At 41.2% G+C, this 26294-nt stretch overlaps 1 protein-coding gene and 1 non-coding gene across 2 annotated transcripts; one reads left to right on the forward strand and one right to left on the reverse strand.

Annotated features, from left to right (window-relative positions):
• Positions 1 to 3983: 3983 nt before the first annotated feature.
• On the forward strand, positions 3984 to 25174 carry LOC134658355 (transcriptional activator protein Pur-alpha). Its single transcript, XM_063513983.1, has 9 exons — positions 3984 to 4124; positions 11961 to 12008; positions 17191 to 17303; positions 18514 to 18678; positions 19644 to 19822; positions 21953 to 22058; positions 22476 to 22592; positions 24948 to 24998; positions 25142 to 25174. The coding sequence occupies exons 1-9, from the start codon at positions 4082 to 4084 to the stop codon at positions 25163 to 25165; spliced, it is 846 nt and encodes a 281-aa protein (XP_063370053.1). The 5' UTR covers positions 3984 to 4081; the 3' UTR covers positions 25166 to 25174.
• On the reverse strand, positions 14623 to 14694 carry Trnat-ggu (transfer RNA threonine (anticodon GGU)). The gene has a single exon. It is a non-coding gene; the product is annotated as a tRNA-Thr (tRNA).
• Positions 25175 to 26294: the final 1120 nt, after the last annotated feature.

Consider the following 26294-nt stretch of genomic DNA (forward strand, 5'->3'; position numbering starts at 1 on the left):
GTCACACTTACGTACGAATTTACAAGTGCGACAGAGAGGCAATACGTCGAACGTGGTTCGCGGTAGGCCCTCTGAGGGGCTACCGCGAATACAGAAGTTCGCAAATTGCGGACATCTTTCTCTGTCACTCTTAATTTCGCCAATTGGAGTAAAAGAAAAGACGCCCGCAATTTGCGAACTTGTGTGTTCGCAGTAGGCCCTGAGGTAGTTACGACATATACAAGTCCGAGCTTCGACGTGTGAGTCTGTTCAGCGGTCGTCGGGTATAGTAGCCGTAAGTCTGTCAACGAGTTAGCGTTAGTGCGCTTCACTATTTGTACAGTGTGTATATTTTTGTAAAATTCAATCTTAAACTTGTGGCAATATATTAAAACTTAATCTTTAATATTAAAAGTTAGTACAATTGTTATCCGGAGTACGTACCGGGGGCGCGGGCGGTTGTGAGTAGTGCTCCCGCGCCGTGCCAAACGAGGAGCAATATGCGACGCTGAGCAATATGCGACGCTGAGCAATATGCGACGCTGAGCAATATGCGACGCTGAGCAATATGCGACGCTGAGCAATACGAGGGCGACTGATTGCGTTGCGTTTCTAAATTACCTTCATAATCTCTTTGGTACTAGTCGAATTTCAGTGATCACATGTAGCCATAACGCGCTTCGCTGTAACACGGGCGGCCGCCGCGGCGGCTTGGCGACTTATATCGCCGTAAATAACGATAAAAAATGTATTTTTGGGTCCTATTTTCCAAGTTAATGTTTAATGTAAACCGACATTGTTGATAAGGTCTCATTAGTTCAGCACATATTAGTGTTAGAGCACATAATATTCAAAATTAGATGCATAATTAACAAATTCTAAATTCTGGCACACAACACCATTGATGGTGTGTTATGGACAATATTTTTTTAAGCTGTCAATTGAGCCTAAACAGATTTGACTAAGTTAGAACTCTACTAAAAACGAATTGAAAAACAAAACAGCATTCTGCATTGTTATGAATGGAATTCAGTTATATTTAGGGCGATAAAAGTAAAGATGTCGCCGCGGCGGCCGCAGCTTGTAGGTATAAGTTACCGTCACCGGCCAGTCACCACACCGGTCGGTGCGGGGTTCGATTCTAGCTCAATTTTATTGATACTTAATTATTGTAACGTTTATTGTATTTGCTTGTTATACACCGTTAATTATTACCTGTAAGGGGCCGCCTGAGCGTTTCACGAAGTGGTTATACGCCATAATGAGAGTGCTTTTTATTTTTACCAGCGAATCTTATAATCGCTGGGCAGAATGTCAGAGTGAAAATTGGCTAACGCCGGGAGCGTTAGGTAATAATGATGAAATGCTCAGAGGGTTCTATAGTTAGCAACACAGGCTAACCTACTGTTTTATACTTTACTCTCCCTTTGAACACAGACTGCCGTGTTGTGTATGTTTAGTAGTTCTGTTATGTCGGCGACGACTGTTTACTCGTTTACTCGCATTTCTGACGGTGCTTGTGTTTACGCGGAGGGTCCTGAGGCCCTACCACGAAAATCGACATTTGTTTATCTGCCTCTCTATCGCTCGAATACGCTAGAGCTATAGAGAGGCAGATATCATAATATCGTTTTTCGCGGTAGGCCCCCTGGTACTGCCCGGGTTGGGCCCCGCCGCACGGACCGCGCGGCGCGACTATAAAAGGCGCCATTTGTCTCTTTTTGTAAGGATTATCCGAAAATTAGTGTAAGCAGGTCAACTAAAATGCTGCTTATCTTGTGAATGCAATAGGTTGATTTAATTATAAGATTCCTGTCTACTAATTTAGTACTTAATTTATACATTTTTATTTGTAACGAATTTACGCTAAAGATTGAAAACGGGTCTTTTTTATAGAAACTCCTATACAAAGAGACCAGCTTTGATTCTTTTGAGTGTATGATAAGATGGTGCTACACCCTCCAAGCGAGCTAGACGGTCGACTGAGGCCTTTTTACACTCGAGTTTCTCACCACCGATACTTCGGGATTTTCTAGAAGAATCGCTGATAACCAAAGTGTAAAAGTACCTTTAGTCGGCGCCTCGTATCCGCATTTTCCTAAGTTGCGATACTTTGTCAATTATCAGGACAATCTCGGTGTCGTAGTAGCAGTATGTAATATGTAGCAGATAGACATGTCGCGGCGCGCGGTCTCGTCCGTCGCAACGTTTCGCTAGGTAACATAAAATACGTTTGTACAGTTTTAACTATACTTCTCGTAGTGAACTAAGCCAGAAATATTTTTAGTATAATAAGATCTAATCGAATTACATTTTAGTGTATCATATGAAGTACTCGAGGTTTTTCAAAATTACTTTTAACTTTGTATGGTCCTTCGTGAGTTTACTTTAAATAAATATTAATGTCTCATCTGAAACTGACTCCGTGGAATTTAAAATTAGAAATTAAACTGAAAGAATTTTAAATAATGTAATACAATATTAATAATGGTTAAGTAATGTATTATAAATAGTGATAAGGTAAAAAGTTATTAACATTGTATGGAAAAATTGTGACAAAATTATAGTCATTTGTAATATTCATTGTTGTTTCATTCCTAACAGTAATGTAAGTGATTTGCTAGCTCTCCTTTCCATTCCTGTAAACTAAAATCATCCTAAAAGGCTTAAAAATTAAGATTCTGGCGAATAATATACCTTCAAGCTTTTATCGCCCATTATAGGTACTTTTTGATAGCGTTATACATCTAATCAAGACGATTCCAACGAGCCCAGGTTGCGTTCTTTTATTACAGAGAAAACATATGTAGCAACCTCCGTCCTGTCTCAAATCAATCATCAAAGGCTCGATAATACATGCATTAAACCTAAACCTATTAAAACGTGTTTGAGGGTCAACTCTCTCTGTAACTAACTGTACATAATTATTAGTTTAGGTATGTAGTTGTGCTCATTCAATCGGAAACAGGGATTTAGGTCAAACAACACAATCATAAAACCAGGTTAAAGATGGGTCATAAATAGCTAGTAATATATAGATTGTCAAGCAGATCTTGTCACTCTTGTCAGTAGAAAAATGTAGGCGCGAAGGGATGTCGTCGCATAGAAAATTTGAATTTCGCGCCTTTTTCTACTGACAAGATTTGCTTGACCATCTAAAGTCTATTTTTTTATTCGATAGACGTAAATGACATTTCATAGTATGAACATCATGTGTCATTTCCTCATTTCATACTATGAAATGTCATTTTAGTCTGCCGAATAAAAAAATAGACTTTATAGTTGATGGATCTGATGCGCAAAATTTTAAACAGAGCGCCTACCGCGAACCACGTTCGACGTGTTGCCTCTCTGTCGCACTTGTAAATTCGTACGTAAGTGTGACAGGGAGGTAACACGTCGAGCGTGGTTCGCGGTAGGCCCTCAGAAGTGACTTTATAGCGTCTACAGACGACCGCACCGGACCGCGAGCTTGGTGCGGTCAAAATAACTCTTTCTCGCTCTCACCTATAGCTGCGTCCTTAACGCACGTGCGGCGGCCACTAAGGTCGCGGTGCGATGCGGTAGTCTGTTACGGCTTAGAAAAAGAAATTGTCTATGGTTTCTTTGTTTCAAAACAAAATTGTATTTAGTTTTTTTTTTTGCTCCGAAATATGTAATTTTGTTCATAAAATGCACAAAAACTACTTTTGGTAGAAATTTATATTTAAAAAATAAACTTTTTAACAAGTAACAACAAAGGATGTCACGACCGCAAAATGTAAATTCAGCTTTTGAATGCATCGTCTAGGTTCTTTATAGAGTCGCAGACACAATATACGAACAAAATCATTTATTCTTCTTTCAAAATTAAACTAAAACTTAAAACAAGTAAATCTGTAGCAATATAAAATTTAATGTAGTATATTTCGGGCATATTTCAAATTATTATTATGAAAGTTTTGATTTCTTTTGTTAAAATATAAAGAGCATCACTTCTTGACGTTAAGTTGCCACTATAAAGAACCTAAGTTTGATGGCTTCGAAAGCATAGACAATTCCAGTTGACCGAGAGCGATCCGAAAAGATCGCGGATTGCCTGTAGAATTCGGTGTGGATTGAGATGTCGGATATCGGCAGCGGCGACGAGGGGCTTTCTAGTCAGAGTACGTATATATTTACAGCGGCGCAGCGTTCGGGACGCGCCCGGTTTCGCGCCGTTTCCGTAATTCGTCCGGGAAGATATTGTTCCCCGTCCCGTCGTTCAAAAGTAAATATTTCATTGTTCCCGTTTCAAAATGGCGAATTCGGGTCTGCAAGTCGTCTGGTACTAAGGGTCTCGGGGGCCGAGCGGGCTGCGGGGCCGCAGAGCCCGCGGGAGGCGCGGGCTCGGCCGGGGACCGGCTGGGCTACCGCCGTCAGAGGTTGACGACCTATCGATTTTTTTGTCTGCGACCTCTCGCCGCCGGGCGGCAGCGGCTGACGGCTGGCGGCCGGGGGGCTCGGTGGCGGCCGCTCGGCTGGCGGGGCGCCCGAGCCGGCCCGGGGGCCCGCGGCGCCGAGCGCTGCCGCGGCCCTTTGTCTGCGCAGCCGAGCGGTCAGCTGACGGCGCGCGCCACGCTAGGTCAGTGCCCGCCGAGCCCCCGTCTCCCGTCTGGAGCCCCATCTGACCATCGTCAACATAGCGCCAGACCCGATCCCACTTTTTTCCAATTAGAATCTGATTAGAACTAAGGTGTATTTTTAAGTGTTGTGAAGTGACATCGTGTGAGTTGCAGCAAGTGTCAAGTGAAGTGAAGTGATAGTGAGATGTGATGCCATCAGTTCTTTGTTCAAAGCATGTTCAAAGTGAGGTAACCTGCCCTACCTGCTGTGACACTGAGGTATTGAGGACACGGTCCATTGTGCAATAGTGAAAGTGTGTTGCTAGGCAGAGCCTCCACGGTCCATCAACTGGAGCAGAGGGAGTGGCCTCTTGGCAACAAGCTGTCCATCCTGTGCGCACCACTAGTTCCACACAGGGAACACCGGGTCCTAGGTGTACTTACATTAACCTAGATGCGTCTGCTTGCTGACTATAACCTAAATTTTAAAGTGATTCTCTAACCTTGATTGACCTACTTTTTTTATTGCAAACTCTGTGGTCAACTAGTGCTCAATGACAGTTCCAATCATTATTAAAGGCAAGTTAACAATGGAGTGCTTTACAAATTATTGCACAACACACGGAAACTAGTATTTGGGGCACAATTCATTTATTACTTATTAGTGGCAGATATCAGAAATCAGAAATTCCAAATCTAACTTAACTAATACAGAGAATTTTAGACAAAAGCAAGTTTCATTAATACAGAAGTGAGAAGATTAATGTTAACAGTCATGGGAAATCTATTTTTTCCTAGTTGTTATATTAGCAATTCAAACTTATCATCATCATCATTTTAGCCTTCAGTCACCCACTGCTGAGCATAAGCCCTCTTCGTGTACACCGCTTGTCCCGGGTCCCAGTTTTGGCGGCTCGGATTGACAAACATTCTATACAAAGTAAGGTGCATTGGAGTAATACAGGCATTTTTTGATAAAATCCCAATATCAACGGAGCTTGGTTTATGCTCAGATATCTAAATGACAAAGTTAATCTATTACCCAATGCACAGAATAAATAATAGTACTAAGTACAGAAGACTCACTCTCTAACAAAACGCGTCTGTTACGATCAGCACAGATATGGCCGCTAGGTGGCGACAGCGCCACGCGCGGCTTATGGCTTTCCCCAAAATTGGGGCCGAACGGATGTACTTTTAGCTACCTGTAGCATGCCTGCCCAATGCAAGTAATCCAACTGCCATTACTTTTTAGCATAAAAGAAGGTAGCTTGGTTACTATATGTAGATTCTGTAATTTTGGATTTGTGGTTGACTGGTAGAGAATGCCTTTTGGCATTAAGTCCTCCATTTGTACATTTTCTTTATTTGTGCAATAAGTAAATAATAATAGAGTTAAAACTGGTTTAAATTAGAAACACTTTGCCAACACAATCAAATGTGCATTATCAGAGTAGAAAGTGCCTCTAACTAAGCATTTGCAATTTTTGAGATTATTCAAGTTATAAAGGTTTCTGAAGATAGTTATCCCATCAAAAACATTACATGTAAAAAGGTGCAAGTCTCGCAACGCTTTTACTACAAAAAAGTTTTGAGATGTAATGTGAAACCAAGTCGGTTATTTTAATCAGTGCCAGGGGGAGTTAAAACCGTATCAATAAGATATCTTTAATTTGTAATACGTATAATGACTTTGGCCATCGCACGGCTGCATAATCACAAAAGGATCATCGTCACCTATTAAAAATAATTCTAATTGAACATAACACTAGCGCTAATTGCAGTTTGAGCATTACACATATTTACGAGTACGGTACGAGTAAAGCATTATGTGCGATTGCCAAGTCATTATATGTATTACAAATTAAAGATATCTTATTGATACGGTTTTAATACCTCCTGGCACTGATTAAAATAACCGACTTGGTTTCACATTACATCTCAAAACTTTTTTGTAGTAAAAGCGTTGCGAGACTTGCACCTTTTTACATGTAATGTTTTTGATGGGATCTCATCTCTTTTTGTAGGCAGTCCTTCTTTTCGGGTACTCATACCCATACTATGTATACACATATCATAACTAAACATATCTTCATTCATACTCACATTGTACACCGTAGTGTACCTTTACTTTACCTACTATTTGTAGGAACTGCAACAGTAACTTTGTAATATCATATATTTATATGGGATTACAAACTTACTTATGCAGTTCTTAGATCTTTAAAACGTGACTGATATTGCAATATTTTTAGGTTTTCCCTTTATGTGGCCATTAAACCCTAACTCTGTACCAAATTTCAGCTCTCTGAGTTTATGGGAAGTACTAGTTCTATTCTGATGATCATGAGTGAGTGAGTGTCATAAATGCGAAACTTTGCTTTCGCTTAACTTTGGAACTAAATGACCTACAGACTTGAAATTTTGGATTTTAAGTGTGTGATTATAGCTTACTGGATGACGAAAATTTCTGCGTTCTGGTCTTATCCAGAGGTTCTCAAATAGGGGCCTGAAAATGCGGCGAAATGGTTCCAGTAAAGGATGGTACGGCAGTGTTTGCTTCGCGCTCGACTTGGCGGGGGCACTGCCGTGCCCCCAGATGTATAGGTGTTACACATACAAATATGTACATACATGAAATGTTAATTCAATGTTTCTATGTATTATTAATTATTATGCAAATGTGAGTAACCAGGTTTCATCAGATCTGTGTCATCACTATAGCACCAACATTCTATCAACACCAATATTTTAACTTATAAATTTTAGGTCTTATTAAAAAAACATTCCATAAGTACTCATGCGTTTTTTTATAAAACTTAAGAAAAGGATAAATAGTCAATTAATTGAAGCTCAATGATTCTAAATTGGCTAGAAACAGTTGGCCAACATGTGTTTCAGTCTACGGTTGAAACTAAAGTCTGCAAAAAACAGGTTTGAGGTTTTTTTGGTGTCTGGCGGCGGTCTGTAATGGGATTGTCTGCTGTCAACGACCCACCTTGAACTACTTACATAACCACATTACTGGCCAGCAAGGCTCTTTTCAGAAACCATTTTCAAATTTTACCTTTTCTACTTTAGTATATTAGGTACTTGGTTAATTTTAGAAAATTTTATTAACAAAGAAATTTTAATTGTTTTTTTTAGGTTGTGTTACAAAACAGGTTATGTTGGTTTTGCATGAGACAACTATTAGAAAATAGTTGTCTCTTTTTATTCTTTTTTTTTATCAATATTTGTTTTTGTTTTCCACACATGTTTTCTCAATCACTCCCTGACTGACTTTTAGAGTAGGTGACTTAACTATCACAAATGTTTATATTATAAAAGGATCTAAACCTGTTCTGTTTGGTTATGATGAGATATTGATTTCTTTTTCATTATTTTGGGGATAGTAAAAGTTGTTCAGTATGACATTGAATTTAATTTAATTTATTTATTTGAAGCTTATAATATAGTAAAAATTGTACAAAAGGTGAACTAAATGCTGGAAGGCATTTATGTATATCTACCTTCTAGTCCCCAGGGAATAGTATATTATGTTTAAAAACACCTTTTATACCTGCCTATAGGTACATGTCTATAGACAACATCAGTGATGGACATATGATCAGAATGAGATTTAGTTCATTAACATATATAAATGTAAATGGTAGCTACAAATAAAATATTGAATCTGTAAAAAGCAGAGAGAGGCAGTATGGCAACAGTTTTTGCTCATATCAGACATAAACTCTAGTTGGCTGCTGTTTTTGGGGTCACCTACTTACATCATTATCTCGATTATAAATTCCTGAAGTCTAAAGTTAGCATTTTTCTAGGTCAGTACATTTTACATTGATGAGACCAATGTCACATCCTACTTGTAGCACATCCCCCATCCTCCTCTTGGATACATAGCAGAATGTGCAAGTCGCAAAATGAGCACTAGTGCAAATCGCAGAAGGTGCAGGTAGTAAAACGTGCAGATCGTAAAACGAGCAGGTCGCAAAATGTGCAAATCGTACAAAGTGCAGGTCGCGAAATGTGCAAATCGTAAAAAGTGCAGGCCGCATAATGTGCAAATCATAAAAAGCGCAGGTCGCCAAATGTGCAAATCGTAAAAAGTGCAGGTCGCGAAAGGTGCATATAGTAATGTCGTTTGCTTTGTGTGTCGTCCCTAGTTAAACTGCATGGTACAAAGTCCAACGGGCATATTTCAAAGCACTGCCTCATAAATTATTTGCTCATAAAACAAGGTCACGATAAGGTATCAAAATAATAAAAAAGATAGCAGGTTTGTTTCAAAATATTTTAACATTCGGTAATCAACAGAAGCCTTATTGGCAACGATTACGCTTTTTGGACCTGTAGAATCTGAGCTCTATTTCAAAATCTACACATTTTGCGACTTGCTCATTATGCGATCTGCTTGCACATTTTGCGATCTGCTCATTATGAGATCTGCACATTTTGCGATCTGCTCATTATGAGATCTGCACATTTTGCGATCTGCTCATTATGAGATCTGTACATTTTGCGATCTTCTCATTATGAGATTTGCACATTTTGCGATTTGCTCATTTTACGTAGCCTGCACATTTTGCGACTTGGACATTCTGCTATGTATCCCACTTGTTTTAATTCTCTATAAATGGGTTGGACTCAATTTTGTTTCTAAGCTTAATAGCATTGTTCGCAGACGTTTCTGCTCAATTTAAACCTTTAAACGAGCAATTCTTGTTTATTAATTATTTATATATATATTTCGGGGATCTGGGAAATAGCTGTAACGATTTCGATGAAATTTTGGGGGTGAAAAATCGATCTAGCTAGGTCTTATCTCTGGGAAAACGCTCATTATTGAGTTATTATGTTTTCCGAGCAAAGCTCGGTCTCCCAGATATTACAACATTAAAAGGAGATATGTCTATGTACTAGACTGTTACAAATACTTTTGAACTAACTAAAAGCACAGAATAAATAATAGTACTAGCTAAAAGCAAACTATAGAGACAGGTATATTTTTATTTAGAAATGTAGTCGAGGGTGGCACGTACTTTTTATGCGTTGTCTATTGATGCTGATTGTACCTGGTTTCATAGTTATTTAATGAACAAATGATTACGTTTGGGCAATGATGCGAGGACGCTCGGTTATTAGTGTTATTACGAGGCGCCTAGCAATTAGTGCGGTGCATTGCGTGCACGAGCACCTGCATAACTTGCTGCATTTTTAGGCTCGGACTTAAATGTGGAGTACGATAGTACCACCAGGCCCCTATTTCACCACGGCGACAGGTGCGACAATTCGACAAATGTTACTGTTGCTGACGTCACAGGCATCCATGGGCTACGGTTACCGCTTACCATCGGGCGGGCCGTATTCCTGTTTGCCACCATCATTGTATTATTTAAAAAAACATCATTATATCGGCAAAAAACAGGTATATCTCTTTCAAGTTTATGATGATGATGATGACAATTGTCACACGATTTAATAGAACTTTCGGTAATTCTTGACACGAAATGAGTTCTGTGTCGGAATTTCGTGACAATTGTCGTGTTTCTTGTGACAATTGTCATTAGCTTCGCAAAATAAGTACTTATTTATTGGCGATATATTGGAGTTTTTTTTTATTAATATGTTGGTGGCAAACAAGCACACCGCCCGTGCGATGGTCACCGTGGTGAAATAGGGGCCAGGGGCGGTTGTCAAACATACTCTTAGAGCTTCAAAAACACAGTCGCAGTGTGTCTAAAGGCCCTAAGGCGAAAGATGTGTAGTTATTTTTGACGTGAACTGTTGGAACATCACAGTATCGCAGCTATATGTGGCACGTGTCATTGAACTTGTTAGATTTGCCTCTCTAGGCCGTTCCGACTTAGTTTACTCAAATCTAGTCCAGTGTGAACTAGTCAAACTAGTGGAAGCAATTCTTGCGTTGATTAGGAAGAACAGTTCAAATACTATACTGGCGATATCATAATCAAATATAATAAATGTTGCTAAATGTTTAGTGCCGTAAAAATACAGAAAAGTTATTAAATATCGACATGGACAAACTGCTAAAAATATGGCTATGTCACCAGACAGACGCTACTAGGTTATTAGTAATAAATAATAGTGTCGCTAAACAAAGCGATTCAGTTTGGAAATGTTACAAAATGTATTGTTATTGACAGTTTATTAAACATGTGCCCTTTACATTTAAGCGTTTTATTTTTTCCCCTTTTGTTTTATTTTTGTCCCTCTGACCCCACATATCAACCATGTGATCTTAGGATTTCCTATTTACTGCCCTAGGTTTGCATAGTATTTTTCTGTTCGACGAAGCCGGAAAACGGCAATTTCGTTTAAAATAGCGGGCCGAAAGTTGACGCTTTCCGGCTCGAGGGCAGAAAAAGTTACTACATGCTTATTCAACGATAAAAGTTTGTTCAATTCATTTTGAGCACCTTGCCCGCTTAGCAACTGTTACCTGACGGTACCTGGGTTACGTTACAAGCCGTAAAGCAATTGCGTGAACATCAAAGTAAAACATCAGCTTATATTTATTACTCGATACGAACACGCTTAACGCTTGTATAACGCTAAAATGACTTCTTTTCTTCAGATAAAGTTCGTTGACCTCGCCAATTGATTACCAATTGGGCCGGCTATTCAGATGTGACCTCAATGGACAACAATGTATGACATGGGCCCCTGCACACGGGTCTTAAATTAAGGATCTGGAATTGTATATGGCCAGTGTCTTTGATACTTTTCATGTTGTGACCCCTTGGCAATTTGAAATATCGCGATTCCTTCCATGTCCTCAAATGTGACACCATTTTTATTTTTTTCTAGCTTCTATTGAAGTGAAAACTTCTTTAGCGGCGCTGGGCACTTTTTGTGGTGGGGAAAAAATGATAAACTCGAGACAGCGTAAGGCGATCACGTGACCATAAGGCGATCACGTGACCGTAAGGTTTAGATGGCCACTCATTTAGATGGTATTTAAATCAATAAAGAAAAACTCAATGACACAATTCAATAAAGCTACATCTTGATGAAATTGCTAATAAAAGTGAACTCTAGTAGGTACTGGTGAATAAAACTCAAAATATCATGACCAAATATATTTAGATGCGAGGTCTGCAAGGTAACTTTACAATTTCTATTCGAATTTTAAACAAGCTCACCAGCAACCTGCGACCAGCAATTTCGGAACTAAAGTTTTTCAATAGAAAGGAGGATGGATCAATTATACATAGTGCTGCAGACATTTTGGACTAGCCATTGAGTTTTCACTTCTGTCGGCACTCCCGGAGTGCAACCAGTTGTTTTTTTTTACCTTGTAATGTTTGTACTTTGTATGTAGGTATGTAAGTTCGGGTAAAACCTTGCAAGCTAAATAAGTATATTATTTCATTTCAGAATATCATGGTCAAGGCATGGACGCGGGAGGGAACAATTTTGACTCCGGTGAGTGTTTTATTTATTCTATTAACACGCCTGATACATGTCACATTAAAACGCGTTAACGCACTGAGCGATATACCTCCGCTCATCGCATCAGATACAGATGTATGTGTGTCACTGTGCAGTGTGCTGCTGTGGTAACCAATTTAAAATACTCCTAGTACGAAATTAGCTGTCATACCTATTTAACCTTTTCGACACCGTGTCAAACACAAAAGCTGTCTCTCAGACGGCACGTCACCGAAGTGTCAAAACTGAAATTGAACTTTATGCATATGCACCTAGGTCTATGTTGCCCTGTGGTCTATGACCGATTAATACGTCTATGGCGTTGGACCTGCGGTGCGTATATATCGGTCATTGGCGTCCAAAAGGTTAAGTTTGCAAGGATTGTGAAGCTTATCAACATTAGTTTTAAATAAATAAGAATGTACTTTTCCCCTTACTCGTGGAAGGCAAAGTAATCAATAACATCTGGTCGCTCCCTTTGGTGGGACAGAGACTACCACTCGCAGACTACACTATATTTTTATTTTATTTATTTAGAATACTTACTCCGTCTAGTAAGGGAGGGATCTGTGTGGATGGGAAAACTCAAGCCGAAGACTTTACCCCTCTATTCTCTATTCTCTCTCATCAATCAATTCTCTTTGATCATAAATAAAACACATTTTTGGCGCTTTGTATGTATAAACATTTTAGACCTTGAGTTAGACCTACGAATTCACATTCCACGTAAAACTAGCACCGAATGCGATGAGCAGTGATGCAAGCTGTAGGCATGTAATCGATCGCGATTTCTAATCGGCCGTTATGCTCATTCCTTGTTACGACCATAGCCCGGTTTTTGGGGGCAAAAACGTACCAGTTCTGGTGATTAATTAAATATTGAGCCATGTGTTATCGATAGCTCGCTCTAGCGGGCCAGCCGCGTAGCCAACGTGCCTATCGCTAAGCGCTAACGCTCCGTAGCGATCGAAATCACTGTCGCACTAATATGGAAGAGTGATATAGAGACAAAGCGATTCGATGGCGAAGCGCAAGCGATTGTCGTGTGGAGGACCATTGGACTGTAATTGATACTTTTGAACGCGAACTGTGGATATTTATCCCTGTTTGGAAAAGTTTTCTAGAGCACCCGATTTTGGCGGATTAATTGGTTCATCCGACCCGAGGTGAACCCGAGTTCACTGACCTTGTCCCATGACCAGCGCTCCCATTGGTCGCTCCGCAATAAGCTGCAGACGGTGCTAACGTTTATTGCTCTCCGCCGTCGGCGTCGTCCAAGCATTGACAATTATTAAACCTTATTGCCAAAATATAAGGTCCACCGATGTTCACTGAATGTTGACTTACCTCCTAAGTCCCGATGTTCTTTATAAAGGGCAAAATCTAATCAAATTTTTAACTATAATGGATGAAAGAAGTTTTCAAATTCCAAACTGCAAATATGACTCTAGCCCCAGGGAGGCTAAGATGTGTAAAGTCTAAAAAGAGAACTGCCCCCGAGTTTAACAGCTGTAGATGGCGCTGTATTGTACCATATACGTCAACTTTTGACAACCAAACATACATATACTACGTGTCCCATTTTTAGGCCCCTCCTACCCCTCGTTGACCGCCGCTATTATGCCCGTGTCTGTAAACCTCGCAAAATCCTGTAATATAAATTGTGCCCCTTATCACATAATAAACGCAAATATAGCAGGCCTCAGTGACGAAATTTGACATATTGAATAATCTCACAGCGGCCGTTGATCCCGTCTAATATTAGCCTGAGTAAGTACGCGTCAGCCGTATGTCATTGCCACAAGGTTTGATTTTGCCTGTAGAACGGTATAAGGTTTCACCGGTACACGCGTACTAAAAGCGCTTAAGGCAGTTCTCACATTCGATGCGGATCCGTGATGCGGAATTTAACTCGTTGTAATAAGGGTTAGAAATGGTTAGTTACAGATTTGACGATGGTTCCTAAGCACAGACCACCTCAACTACCTACTAGACGAAGCACATGCGACAATCGAGGTCCACCATACAATATAAGCGTTCCCGTACTAATTTAGTATGGGAGTGCGACCACTTATTTTAGTAGCGTCCACAATTACGACTAGTTCTCGTGTAAATCAAAAATATTAACAAAAATTTAGCTTTCGGGTTGTAACTGTTCTGTGTATAAGTCACCGTAAAATTGTAAACACTCGTCATATTATAATCTCGCTAGTTACATTATAAACTGACGGTAGGGAGATTATAATCTAACCTAACCTAACCTACGTTAGATTACAAACTAACGGGTTCACAATCTTACGGTGTCATATACAATGGTCTAAAATATACTTAACTTGGTTCTGGAGCTCAAATCGTAGCCTTTTAGAAGTAATATTACTTACACCTATGTGTCGTGACCTCGTTACGGTGTCTCAGGTGTCTGTGTAGCTGTAGTCTGTGTTCCTAACTCCCATGTTTGTTCGGTTTGTAGACGCAGGTGCTATAATTTGGACGGAGTCTGGGTGCGGTGCGGTCGTGTGCTTATTGTCTGGCCGGCCTACAGTCATCATCAATAGCGGATGAGACTGCATCTACCAGTTTTTAGAAATAAAGAAATAGAAAAACTCACTGTCTCGGGCGAGACTCGAACTCGCGACTCCGGGATACCTGCCCGCCGCTCTGCCAATTGAACTACCGAGACTTACCCGTTGACAGCGAATATATCATATCCTTAATATGCGCCTTAGGCGCCTAACTTCATCTACCGTAAGAGTATTACACAATTACACATCTTAAACGGCTACCGGAGTTCCAAGTCGTATTGGGAATTAAACCATTCAGGGTTTACTTTTTACATTGGATATTAATAGTAGTTAGTATTGACAGCCAAATTAACTCGAACCCAGGTAGGTTACTAGCTAACCATAAGTTTCAATACTTTCAATATAACATTATTTCAAGTTTCAGCGACGATAAATTACTTAGTATCAGACTTGAACGTCGCGCCTAGGGCTCATCATAATCAATCATGTCAGCAACGGTTAGGTTGAGGAGATAACAGTTTTAGGGAATTGTATCTACGCCCTGGATGCCTAATCAATAATGCCTGGGCGGTGGGGTTATCTACACTTAAATGACAGTTTTGTAAACCGAATTACAAAGATATACAGGGTGGATTTTCTTTTTGGGTCAGTGAGGGCAGCTACCAGATCCCGTGCTGCTACGAGAAAACGGTCTTAGAAGACCTTCCCTCGATTTCAAATTAATGAAGATTGGCTTTTACAGATTTTGGAAAAAACATACAGGGTGCGAGAAAAAGGTAATTTTTGACAAACTTTTTTTTTTGATGCCAATCGATCCCATTCCTATTGAGGATCAAAAGCTTGTATGGAAGCAAAAAAAATTTTCCGGCTAGAAAAGCCACAAATCGAGGAAAACTTTTCCCATACAATTTGTATGAAAATGAAAACTTTTATTTTTCACATGCTATTTTTGTATGCCAATCGATTCCATTCCTATCCAGTATCAATTGTTTCCTAGGGGTCAACTTACGGTAATGTACTAAAAAGCCACAAATTAATAAAAACTTACTCCATACATTTACTATGGAGAAAATGTGAAATTTTATTCACAATTTCCTACCTCGCCCATCAGTCCTACAGCAATGTCTTCATACAGTATTATGGTTCTTAAATGTAACAGGACCAACTTAGGGATCAACTTACGGTAATGTACTAAAAAGCCACAAATTAATAAAAACTTACTCCATACATTTACTATGGAGAAAATGTGAAATTTTATTCACAATTTTCTACCTCGCCCATCAGTCCTACAGCAGTTGTAGTTGTATTTAATAATTGTTGATGTATAATTATTATTATTTTGCTTGTATGTAAATTCAATGTTGACGTGTAAAAGTGCCCTTGTGGCCTATTTGCTGAATAAATGTTGAAGTTGAAGTTGAAGAAGAAGCAATGTCTTCATACAGTATTATGGTTCTTAAATGTAACAGGACTGATTGGCCAGATAGAAAACTGTGAATTAAATTTCACATTTTCTCCATAGTAAATGTATGGAAAAAGTTTTCTTTAATTTGTGGCTTTTTAGTACATTACCGTAAGTTGACCCCAAAGGAACTATTGATACTGGATAGGAATGGAATCGATTGGCATACAAAAATAGCATGTGAAAAATAAGAGTTTTCATTTTCATACAAATTGTATGGGAAAAGTTTTCCTCGATTTGTGGCTTTTCTAGCCGGAAATTTTATTTTGGTTCCATACAAGCTTTTGATCCTCAATAGGAATGGGATCGATTGGCATAAAAAAAAAAGTTTGTCAAAAATGACCTTTTTCTCGCACCCTGTATGTTTTTTCCAAAATCTGTAAAAGCCAATCTTCATTAATTTGAAATCGAGGGAAGGTCTTCTAAGACCGTTTTCTCGTAGCAGCACGGGATCTCATAGCTGCCCTCACTGACCCAAAAAGAAAATCCACCCTGTATAAGTATAAATGCGAGACCTGATGCCTGCATCAGTCTCCGACCCGGGTGAAATTGTTAAGCGTTTTTAACCGTGACTTCAGGTCCTTCTACGAGATTGCTACTCATATTTTTGGCAACCGTATTATGATCTAAAAAAGCGCTACGATTTTTCAAATCTGCTCTATCTCGAGATAAACATTTGCTCTTTGCTTGTATTGTACAGTCGCCATCAGATATATCGGAGCGGCCAAGGTGCTCTTAAATATCTGAGCACGCCTCTATTGTCAAGGCGTTAGAGTGCTTGTTCAGATATTGTGAACGCCTTGGCCGCTCCGATATGTTTGATGGCGACTGTACCAGAGAGACGGAAAATGCGATCTAGCGCTACTTGCAAGGTGACAACTAGCTTTAGCACATATTTATACACGAGTCTATCGCGATTTTGTTTTGTTACCTTTATTTCAGACGTTTCGACACAGGTTTCATTAGTTTAAGTCGCGGATAACTAATGGATGTCCCAGCAAAATGTCAAAACAGAGATTTGTGTATAAAAATGTTTTCATATGTGTTCAAAACGCGAAAGTTTTAAATGTTATAACTATTAACTTTGGGCTGCGGACTGGACTCACGCGACCGTCGTCCAGTCCGCGGCTTGACTACTCGTAGCCGTAATGTGACGTTGGATAACTGATGAAGTGGTGTCCGTGTGTTGCAGGCCAGCAGCCGCAGGAGCAGGAGTTGGCCACGAAGATGCTCCAGATCCAGTCCAAGCGGTTCTACCTCGACGTGAAGCAGAACCGCCGCGGCCGGTTCATCAAGGTCGCGGAGGTGAGTACATGCCTGGCTCCATCCCTCCTGTCATTCTTCTACTAGGTATACAAATGAAAGTGCCTCACGAGTGAACATTTCAATACAGTCTGGTGACAATGCAATAATATGATACCATCGAGCTGATCTGATGATGGAGGAACTCTGTGATGAAACAACGCGATAAAATCTTGTGCCAAAAATTTCTTTTTTGGTAAAAACTTATTACACAGGCACAGGCACCTGCCGCGATAGCAGAGGACGCTGGGTCGATTCCAGCTTGGCACAGGCACCTGCCGCGATAGCAGAGGACGCTGGTTCGATTCCAGCCTGGGGCACTGGAGGCCTTGGTCACTTTTTCTTAGTATATGACATTTATTTAAAGTTTATAAAACTTATTACAGTGCATCTCTACATTTTAAACTTAATGTTAAAAATTTCTAAGTTCTACCTATAGCGGATTAATTAGGTATCTCAGTAATGGAACTGGTATAGGTGTATATAGCTACCTATTACTATTATTGCTATCAATATAGGTATTCCAGCAACATAATGATTTAGTTCGCCGATATTATGTAAGCTGTGATAGCAGCGGTATCCATAAGAATGATCAGACGTAATATCAGCTTGATAATGAATAAAATAACGTGTTATTACATTACTTAAGTTATATGATTAAGGCGCGTTCAGGGATGTTCGCAAGATAGTGTCAATATCCAGAGAGGAAAATGGGGACTACGTTTGCATGGAGAACCGGTCGTCCCCTTTCCTCTTAAATGCACCAAGCTCGGCCTGCATATAGGTACGCACCCAAAGAGACTCGCACATTGACATTTCTGTTCCACTCCGATCGCCACGATATTTGATACCGAGTCATCGATACTCGACGGAATCGTTTTATAAATACGCGAGAAACGTAGAAATATATACATTTGCGAGTGATTTCCAAGTAAAACGGAGATGTTTTCGAGAAAAGTTAGACAATTGTATAGCTTTAGCTTTTTCTTAGGAATTACGTAGCGTTTTCCAAGAATGATGTGACGTATCAAGGACACGTAGGTGACCAGTCTCCGAAGATATAGTTATGTATGTTATATTGACAGTCACTTTACAAAAAAATAAAATTATTTTAGATGCGTGAAACACATGTCTTTGCAATAGGATTAACGAATCACAACTATAAGAATATGTTTGTTATCGTTCGATGTTATTAATGAATTGTGTTTTCCAGATCGGCGCAGACGGTCGGCGGAGTCAGATCTTCCTGGCGATGTCGACAGCGGCGGAGTTCCGCGACCACCTGTCCGGGTTCAGCGACTTCTACTCGTCGCTCGGACCCCCCAACCCGGACAACGTGCCCGACGACGGCAAGCTCAAGTCCGAGATGATGCTCAAGGTTAGTTTCGCGACCACCTGTCCGGGTTCAGCGACTTCTACTCGTCGCTCGGACCCCCCAACCCGGACAACGTGCTGACGACGGCAAGCTCAAGTCCGAGATGATGCTCAAGGTTAGTTCCGCGACCACCTGTCCGGGTTCAGCGACTTCTACTCGTCGCTCGGACCCCCCAACCCGGACAACGTGCCCGACGACGGCAAGCTCAAGTCCGAGATGATGCTCAAGGTTAGTTTCGCGACCACCTGTCCGGGTTCAGCGACTTCTACTCGTCGCTCGGACCCCCCAACCCGGACAACGTGCCCGACGACGGCAAGCTCAAGTCCGAGATGATGCTCAAGGTTAGTTTCGCGACCACCTGTCCGGGTTCAGCGACTTCTACTCGTCGCTCGGACCCCCCAACCCGGACAACGTGCTGACGACGGCAAGCTCAAGTCCGAGATGATGCTCAAGGTTAGTTCCGCGACCACCTGTCCGGGTTCAGCGACTTCTACTCGTCGCTCGGACCCCCCAACCCGGACAACGTGCTGACGACGGCAAGCTCAAGTCCGAGATGATGCTCAAGGTTAGTTCCGCGACCACCTGTCCGGGTTCAGCGACTTCTACTCGTCGCTCGGACCCCCCAACCCGGACAACGTGCTGACGACGGCAAGCTCAAGTCCGAGATGATGCTCAAGGTTAGTTCCGCGACCACCTGTCCGGGTTCAGCGACTTCTACTCGTCGCTCGGACCCCCCAACCCGGACAACGTGCCCGACGACGGCAAGCTCAAGTCCGAGATGATGCTCAAGGTTAGTTCCGCGACCACCTGTCCGGGTTCAGCGACTTCTACTTGTCGCTCGGACCCCCCAACCCGGACAACGTGCCCGAAGACGGCAAGCTCAAGTACAAATTGTTGCTTAAGGTATCTTATCTTGTCTTGAAGTTGTCTTTTTTCTGGTTATTCATACCAATTGTGATTTGTGGCAGGACAACAGGCGCTACTACCTCGACCTGAAGGAGAACTCGCGCGGGCGCTTCCTGCGCGTGTCGCAGACCATCACCCGCGGCGGGCCGCGCTCGCAGGTGGCGCTCCCCGCGCAGGGCATGATCGAGTTCAGAGACGCGCTCACCGACCTGCTCGACGACTTCGGCACCGACGACGGAGGGTGCGTCACACACACACGCGCGCACACACACGCAACACACACGCAACACACACGCAACACACACGCAACACACACGCAACACACACACACACACACACACACACACACACACACACACACACACACCCCGCCAGACATAATCACCGACACATCACCATTTCAGATACCTACACAAAACACACTATCACTCTAGGCGATACTTTACATTTAAAAAAATTATTTGTCAAAGGTACTGATAGATGGCGCCAGCATAGATTTTACATGTCTCTAGTTTTGTTCTATGAGATTTGACATAAAATTCTAAAAAAATACACTATTCATAGGACTGTCAGGTACACCTATGCTTGCGCCATCTGTAAAATACTTCCACCGGCCAACCCCATTGGTTTCCTACACTAAAGATATGCGTTTTTCATAATTTCTCCATTGGGGCATAGATTTATTTATATACTGATGTGTCAATATTTTATCACCATTTTTGTCGACCGGATTTTGAAAGAAATGAATGCTTATTTTTTTATGATTTTTTTTAAACATTGTCTAAAAAACACTTTTTTCGTATCTAGTTTGCTGTGAAGGATCTTAGATATACAAAATCTACATATTTGGGTTCGTCTTTGACGTCTCGAAAAACGTGTCGGGGATTTTAATTTTAAACTAATTAACATAAAAGTTATGGCCTGATAACCAGTTTTTAGGGTTCCGTAGCCAAATGGCAAAAAACGGAACCCTTATAGATTCGTCATGTCTGTCTGTCTGTCCGTCTGTCTGTCCGTCCGTATGTCACAGCCACTTTTCTCCGAAACTATAAGAACTATACTGTTGAAACTTGGTAAGTAGATGTATTCTGTGAACCGCATTAAGATTTTCACACAAAAATAGAAAAAAAAACAATAAATTTTTGGGGTTCCCCATACTTCGAATTGAAACTCAAAAATTTTTTTTTCATCAAACCCATACGTGTGGGGTATCTATGGATAGGTCTTCAAAAATGATATTGAGGTTTCTAATATCATTTTTTTCTAAACTGAATAGTTTGCGCGAGAGACACTTCCAAAGTGGTAAAATGTGTGTCCCCCCCCCCCCCGTAACTTCTAAAATAAGAGAATGATAAAACTGAAAAAAATATATGATGTACATTACCATGTAAACTTCCACCGAAAATTGGTTTGAACGAGATCTAGTAAGTAGTTTTTAGGGTTCCGTAGCCAAATGGCAAAAAACGGAACCCTTATAGATTCGTCATGTCTGTCTGTCTGTCCGTCTGTCCGTCTGTCCGTCTGTCCGTCTGTCCGTCCGTATGTCACAGCCACTTTTCTCCGAAACTATAAGAACTATACTGTTGAAACTTGGTAAGTAGATGTATTCTGTGAACCGCATTAAGATTTTCACACAAAAATAGAAAAAAAACAATAAATTTTTGGGGTTCCCCATACTTCGAACTGAAACTCAAAAATTTTTTTTTCATCAAACCCATACGTGTGGGGTATCTATGGATAGGTCTTCAAAAATGATATTGAGGTTTCTAATATCATTTTTTTCTAAACTGAATAGTTTGCGCGAGAGACACTTCCAAAGTGGTAAAATGTGTGTCCCCCCCCCCTGTAACTTCTAAAATAAGAGAATGATAAAACTAAAAAAAATATATGATGTACATTACCATGTAAACTTCCACCGAAAATTGGTTTGAACGAGATCTAGTAAGTAGTTTTTTTTTTATACGTCATAAATCGCCTAAATACGGAACCCTTCATGGGCGAGTCCGACTCGCACTTGGCCGCTTTTTTATACGTCTTAAATCGCCTAAATACGGAACCCTTCATGGGCGAGTCCGACTCGCACTTGGCCGCTTTTTGGCCTAAAATTGTTCAACTTTGATGCCAAATATCTCGAAGACTACTTGAAGAGTTTGAAGTAAATATGGGATACTATATTGCTTAAAGCCGTCAGCTACAAAAAACATTAGAAAACTAAGAGATTCAGATCTTGTATCTTGAAGGTCATTGGCGTTCCCCTTAAAGCCAAAAATGTATGACAATAACCAAGGGATATGTTCATGTACCTATGTGCGACCCCCTTGTGCGAAATTAACACAACGTAACGTTGACGTAGATCCGTGTCGGGTTCCAGCTTCAAGGGCGAGCTGCCCGAGGGGCGCCACCTGCGCGTCGACAACAAGAACTTCTACTTCGACATCGGCCAGAACAACCGCGGGGTCTACATGAAAGTCAGCGAGGTAACGCACACGGTTCTAAGTAGCTGTCATGACATTCTTCGTGCTTGGAGTCCTTGCTTTATCTTTGTCTCGGGACAAAAATACGACAAAAATCGGGAAACAGCCGCTAAATCGTGTATCAGATTGATATTACGCGCTCACGCACAAAATGTTGAGGGCTCTATAGAAATTAGACATTTACTTGGATTGCCAAGACAAAGAATTAGCTTGGTCTGACCAAAGATACTTTGATTGAGTTTCGTGCTTCGAATTTGACAGGCAAACGAGATGGCGCTGTACAGCTCCATACATTTTGTGGTCACTCAGTATAACGCCATCTGTTTTGGATGTCAAACTAAGGGCTACGTTTTTGTCTTAGACTTGAACTCTCTATTACAATGAATTCTCTTTGGTCTGACTAATGGCGTGTTTGTTCAGGTGAAGAGCAACTTCCGCACAGCGATCACGGTGCCCGAGAAGTGCTGGGCGCGCTTCCGGGACATACTAGCCGACTACACAGACAAGATGGGCCGCGCGCATCCCGACTCCATGCAGGTGCGTGTGTGTGCGCGTGCGTGCGTGTGTGTGTGTGTGTGTGTGTGTGTGTGTGTGTGTGTGTGTGTGTGTGTGTGTGTGTGTGTGTGTGTGTGGCCGGCGACATCGACACCGACAAGATGGGCCGCGCGCATCCCGACTCCATGCAGGTGCGTGTGCGTGTGTATGATGCGTGCGTGTGTGTGTATGTGTGTGTGTGTGTGTGTGTGTGTGTGTGTGGCCGGCACATACTGGCCAACTACACCGGCAAGATGGGCCGCGCGCATCCCGACTCCATGCAGGTGCGTGTGTGTGTGCGATAGTGTGCGTGTGTGTGTGCGTGTGTGTGCTGCGTGCATGCGTGTGTGTGTGGCCGGCACATATAGGCCGACTACACCGACAGGATGGGCCGCGCGCACCCCGACTCCATGCATGTGTGTGTGTGTGTGTGTGTGTGTGTGTGTGTGTGTGTGTGTGTGATGTGTGTGTGTGGCCGGCACGTATATGCCGACTACACCGAGAAGATGGGCCGACAGTGCCGAAAATATCTTAAAAATGAATATTCCTTAAATAATAAATCATAAATTTATTTCATAGAATATGGTATGTACAATTTTGGTGTCGTTGTTTTTTGGTGTAGAACAGCATATTCTGCCATCACTGGCGTAGAAATATATAAATAAAAAGGTGATGCAATACATTAACTACAAATACTTTGTACACCATTACCGTAACATTAACAAGCAATAACAAAATGTACATTATTCAATAAGACGTGTCAACAATAAAATGCAAAATTACTACGCAAAATTCCAAATTAATGAATGTCAGACTTCATTACAATCTAAAAATTCATGTACTTTATAAAAACATTTCTCCAGGAGCCAATCGGTTAATTTTCTTTTAAATTTTGACAAAGGCATTTCCTTAAACCGAGTCGGCAACTTATTATATATTACTATACACATGTAAAACACATTTCTCTTACAACAATCTAAGCGAAATAATGGGGAGAAAAGTTTGTATTTGTATCTGGTGGGCCGTTGTGAGATCTCTGTCTGCAATCTAAACAGTAGTGGATTATGTCTTACAAACAAACAAATCTCTTTTATATACATACATGCTAGTGGTAATATCTTTAGCGAGTAGAATAGTGGTTTGCAGGTTTCCCGGTAGGGTACCCCGCAAATTGCTCTAATGCATTTTTTCTGTGCCTTAAAATATCATAAATGTCAACTGAATTGCCCCATATAATCAGTCCATAGCTGAGAATGGATTGAATGTATCCATAATAGGCAGTAATAGCTGCTTTTTGGGAAATAACTTGTCTCAATCGTCTTAGGGCAAATACGAAACGATCTATCATATCGCATACATAACTAATGTGAGATTTCCAATTTAAATAAATATCCATTCTTATACCTAAAAATGTGATTGTATCGGCTTCCTCGATTTTATTATTTTCAAAGATAACATTTAGTGGAGTTGAATTAGTTTTGTACGTTCTAAATTGTAAAATTTTAGTCTTGATTACGTTTATCTTAAGACAATTATTTGACAACCATTGATGTATATCCGTTAATGACATTTCAATTTTATTTCTTAAAGATACCATGTCTTCGGCCTCAATGACTATTGTCGTATCATCAGCAAACAATATGTACTTATCATTGGAAACATTGGGTAAATCGTTGATATACATACAATAGGAAAAGGAGCGGGCCAAGAATGCTTCCCTGTGGGACGCCGTTTTTATTTAGTCTGTAAGAAGATGTGTAGGTCTTTTTATCGGATGATTTTGGTTTCGATCAACATTAGATATTTCCACACACTGCTTGCGATTTTGGAGATAGCTTTCGAACCACTCGTACGCTTTTCCCCTTATGCCGTATCTGTCCATCTTATGCAAAAGTATCTTGTGGTTTACTAAGTCAAAAGCTTTTGACATATCAAGAAAAATAGTGGCTATAGGCTTTTTCTTATTAATAGCTTCAGTGACGTGTTTAATGAGATGAAAGCATGCTAAGGTGGTAGAGCAATTTTTCTTAAATCCAAATTGTTCGGGTTTTAGAATATTATGTTTTGTGACGAAGTTATCCAATCTTTTATACATAATTTTTTCAAACACTTTGCTAATGATAGGAATGAGCGTAATCGGTCTGTAGTTGTTTAAATCTTCGGGTTCACCTTTTTTATATAGGGGTTTAACTACAGATATTTTTAAAGCTCGGGGAAACGTGCCTTCCACCGAAGACAAATTAATTAGATCCTTCTCTTCTTTCATGGATAAGCCCTGTAAACTAGATATGGTTTGAATAGTTGAGCCCCTCGCCTAGCGTTTGGTGAGCTCGAGAGTAACGGGCGGCGTGTTCGCAGGGCGGCGGCAGCGCCCGCGCCGGCGGCAGCGGCGCGCCGCATCCCGACACGGTGAGTAGCGCCCTCATTGCACCGTCACAGCCTCACAGCCATTCTACGGACCACTAGTATGGCGAATTGGAAACTATTATTACATTTGTTTATATTGTCTTTACCTACGTGTTGTGTATCTGTACGCGCCTCGACTGTTGCAGGAGTCGTTCGGCGGCCGGACCTGATGCGGCGGCGCGTGAGCCCCCGCGGCGTGTACATAGTGTTATATACGTAGCCCGGCGCACACCCGGCCCGCGCGGGGTACCGACCTGTCTATCCTCCGTTCTGACACAAAACAGATACAGTACAGAAATCAATCTATATACAAAGTGCGCTCGAGCAACGCACACATAGACCCTGCTCACGGACACGATATCTCGGACCGGTTGGGACCGGTGCGAGCGCGAGTATCAACCGCTTGAGAGTCACGCGTCTGTGAACTTTTTTGTGCAATAATGGAGACACAAAAAAAAGTTATTATAGCTGTTCAGTGGACGGTTGTTTAAATTCAACATTAAACGGAATGAATTGTCGTTTTTTAGCTACCAGTGGTTTCAGAGAGGTAAGTAGGTATCTGCTTGTATTTCGATGGTTCGTTTTAACGTTAAACAGAACGGTTAGGTAGGTAGGTAAGCACCCCGCCCCGGCCCCTACTAGATACGAGTGCCACTACCACGATAGTTTTTTGTGCATAAGTCATAGCTGACAACCCTAGAGCGACCGCCGAGCGTAGGTATGAAAAGTGAAGTACATACATGTGATTGACTTCTGTACTGTATCTATTTTGTGGTTCTGAGCGTTCATAGACGCGTTAGCTGTAAGGTATTAATGTGATAAAAACACGTTTTTGAGCTTTATTGTTTTATCTTTTTTTGTATAATTGTAATTAATTTGTCAAGTATTAGGGCGGGAGCGCCCGGGCGAGGCCGGTTCGCGTTCGTGGCCTTATCGTATATCGTCGCCGCTTCCAACTTTCTGTCAATGAATTATGTACTCGAATGAAATGTAACGCCGGCGAGCGGGGCGGCTTTGAAACATCAGGAAACTTTGCGCCGGTCGCGGAGTCCCTTAAAGTTACGAAATATATGCTCCTAAAAATTATGCTCTACGCTGACGCTAGCCAAAGATCATCATACATTTATGTTTGACGCTCGACGCCGCTAGCGTCAGCGTCAAGCGTAACCACCCGGAGCGTTTTTCGTAGTGGAAGTGGTTAGTTGTGATCAAACCCGCCCCGCTCGGCCCGGTCGCTCCCGCGGCGCGTAACATAGGATATAAAAATTGGTAAATCTAAAAAGAGATTTTGAAAAATGT

This window comes from Cydia amplana, chromosome 22 (assembly GCF_948474715.1).
Source record: "Cydia amplana chromosome 22, ilCydAmpl1.1, whole genome shotgun sequence".
Lineage (NCBI taxonomy): Eukaryota > Metazoa > Arthropoda > Insecta > Lepidoptera > Tortricidae > Cydia > Cydia amplana.

Excerpts from the sequence above, each read along its gene's own strand:
- LOC134658355 (XM_063513983.1), top strand. The coding sequence starts at position 4,082 with ATGTCGGATATCGGCAGCGGCGACGAGGGGCTTTCTAGTCAGA. Across the intron at positions 4,125-11,960 it reads CGAGGGGCTTTCTAGTCAGA|AATATCATGGTCAAGGCATG; the intron begins GTACGTATATAT and ends ATTTCATTTCAG. Across the intron at positions 24,999-25,141 it reads GCGCGCCGCATCCCGACACG|GAGTCGTTCGGCGGCCGGAC; the intron begins GTGAGTAGCGCC and ends CGACTGTTGCAG.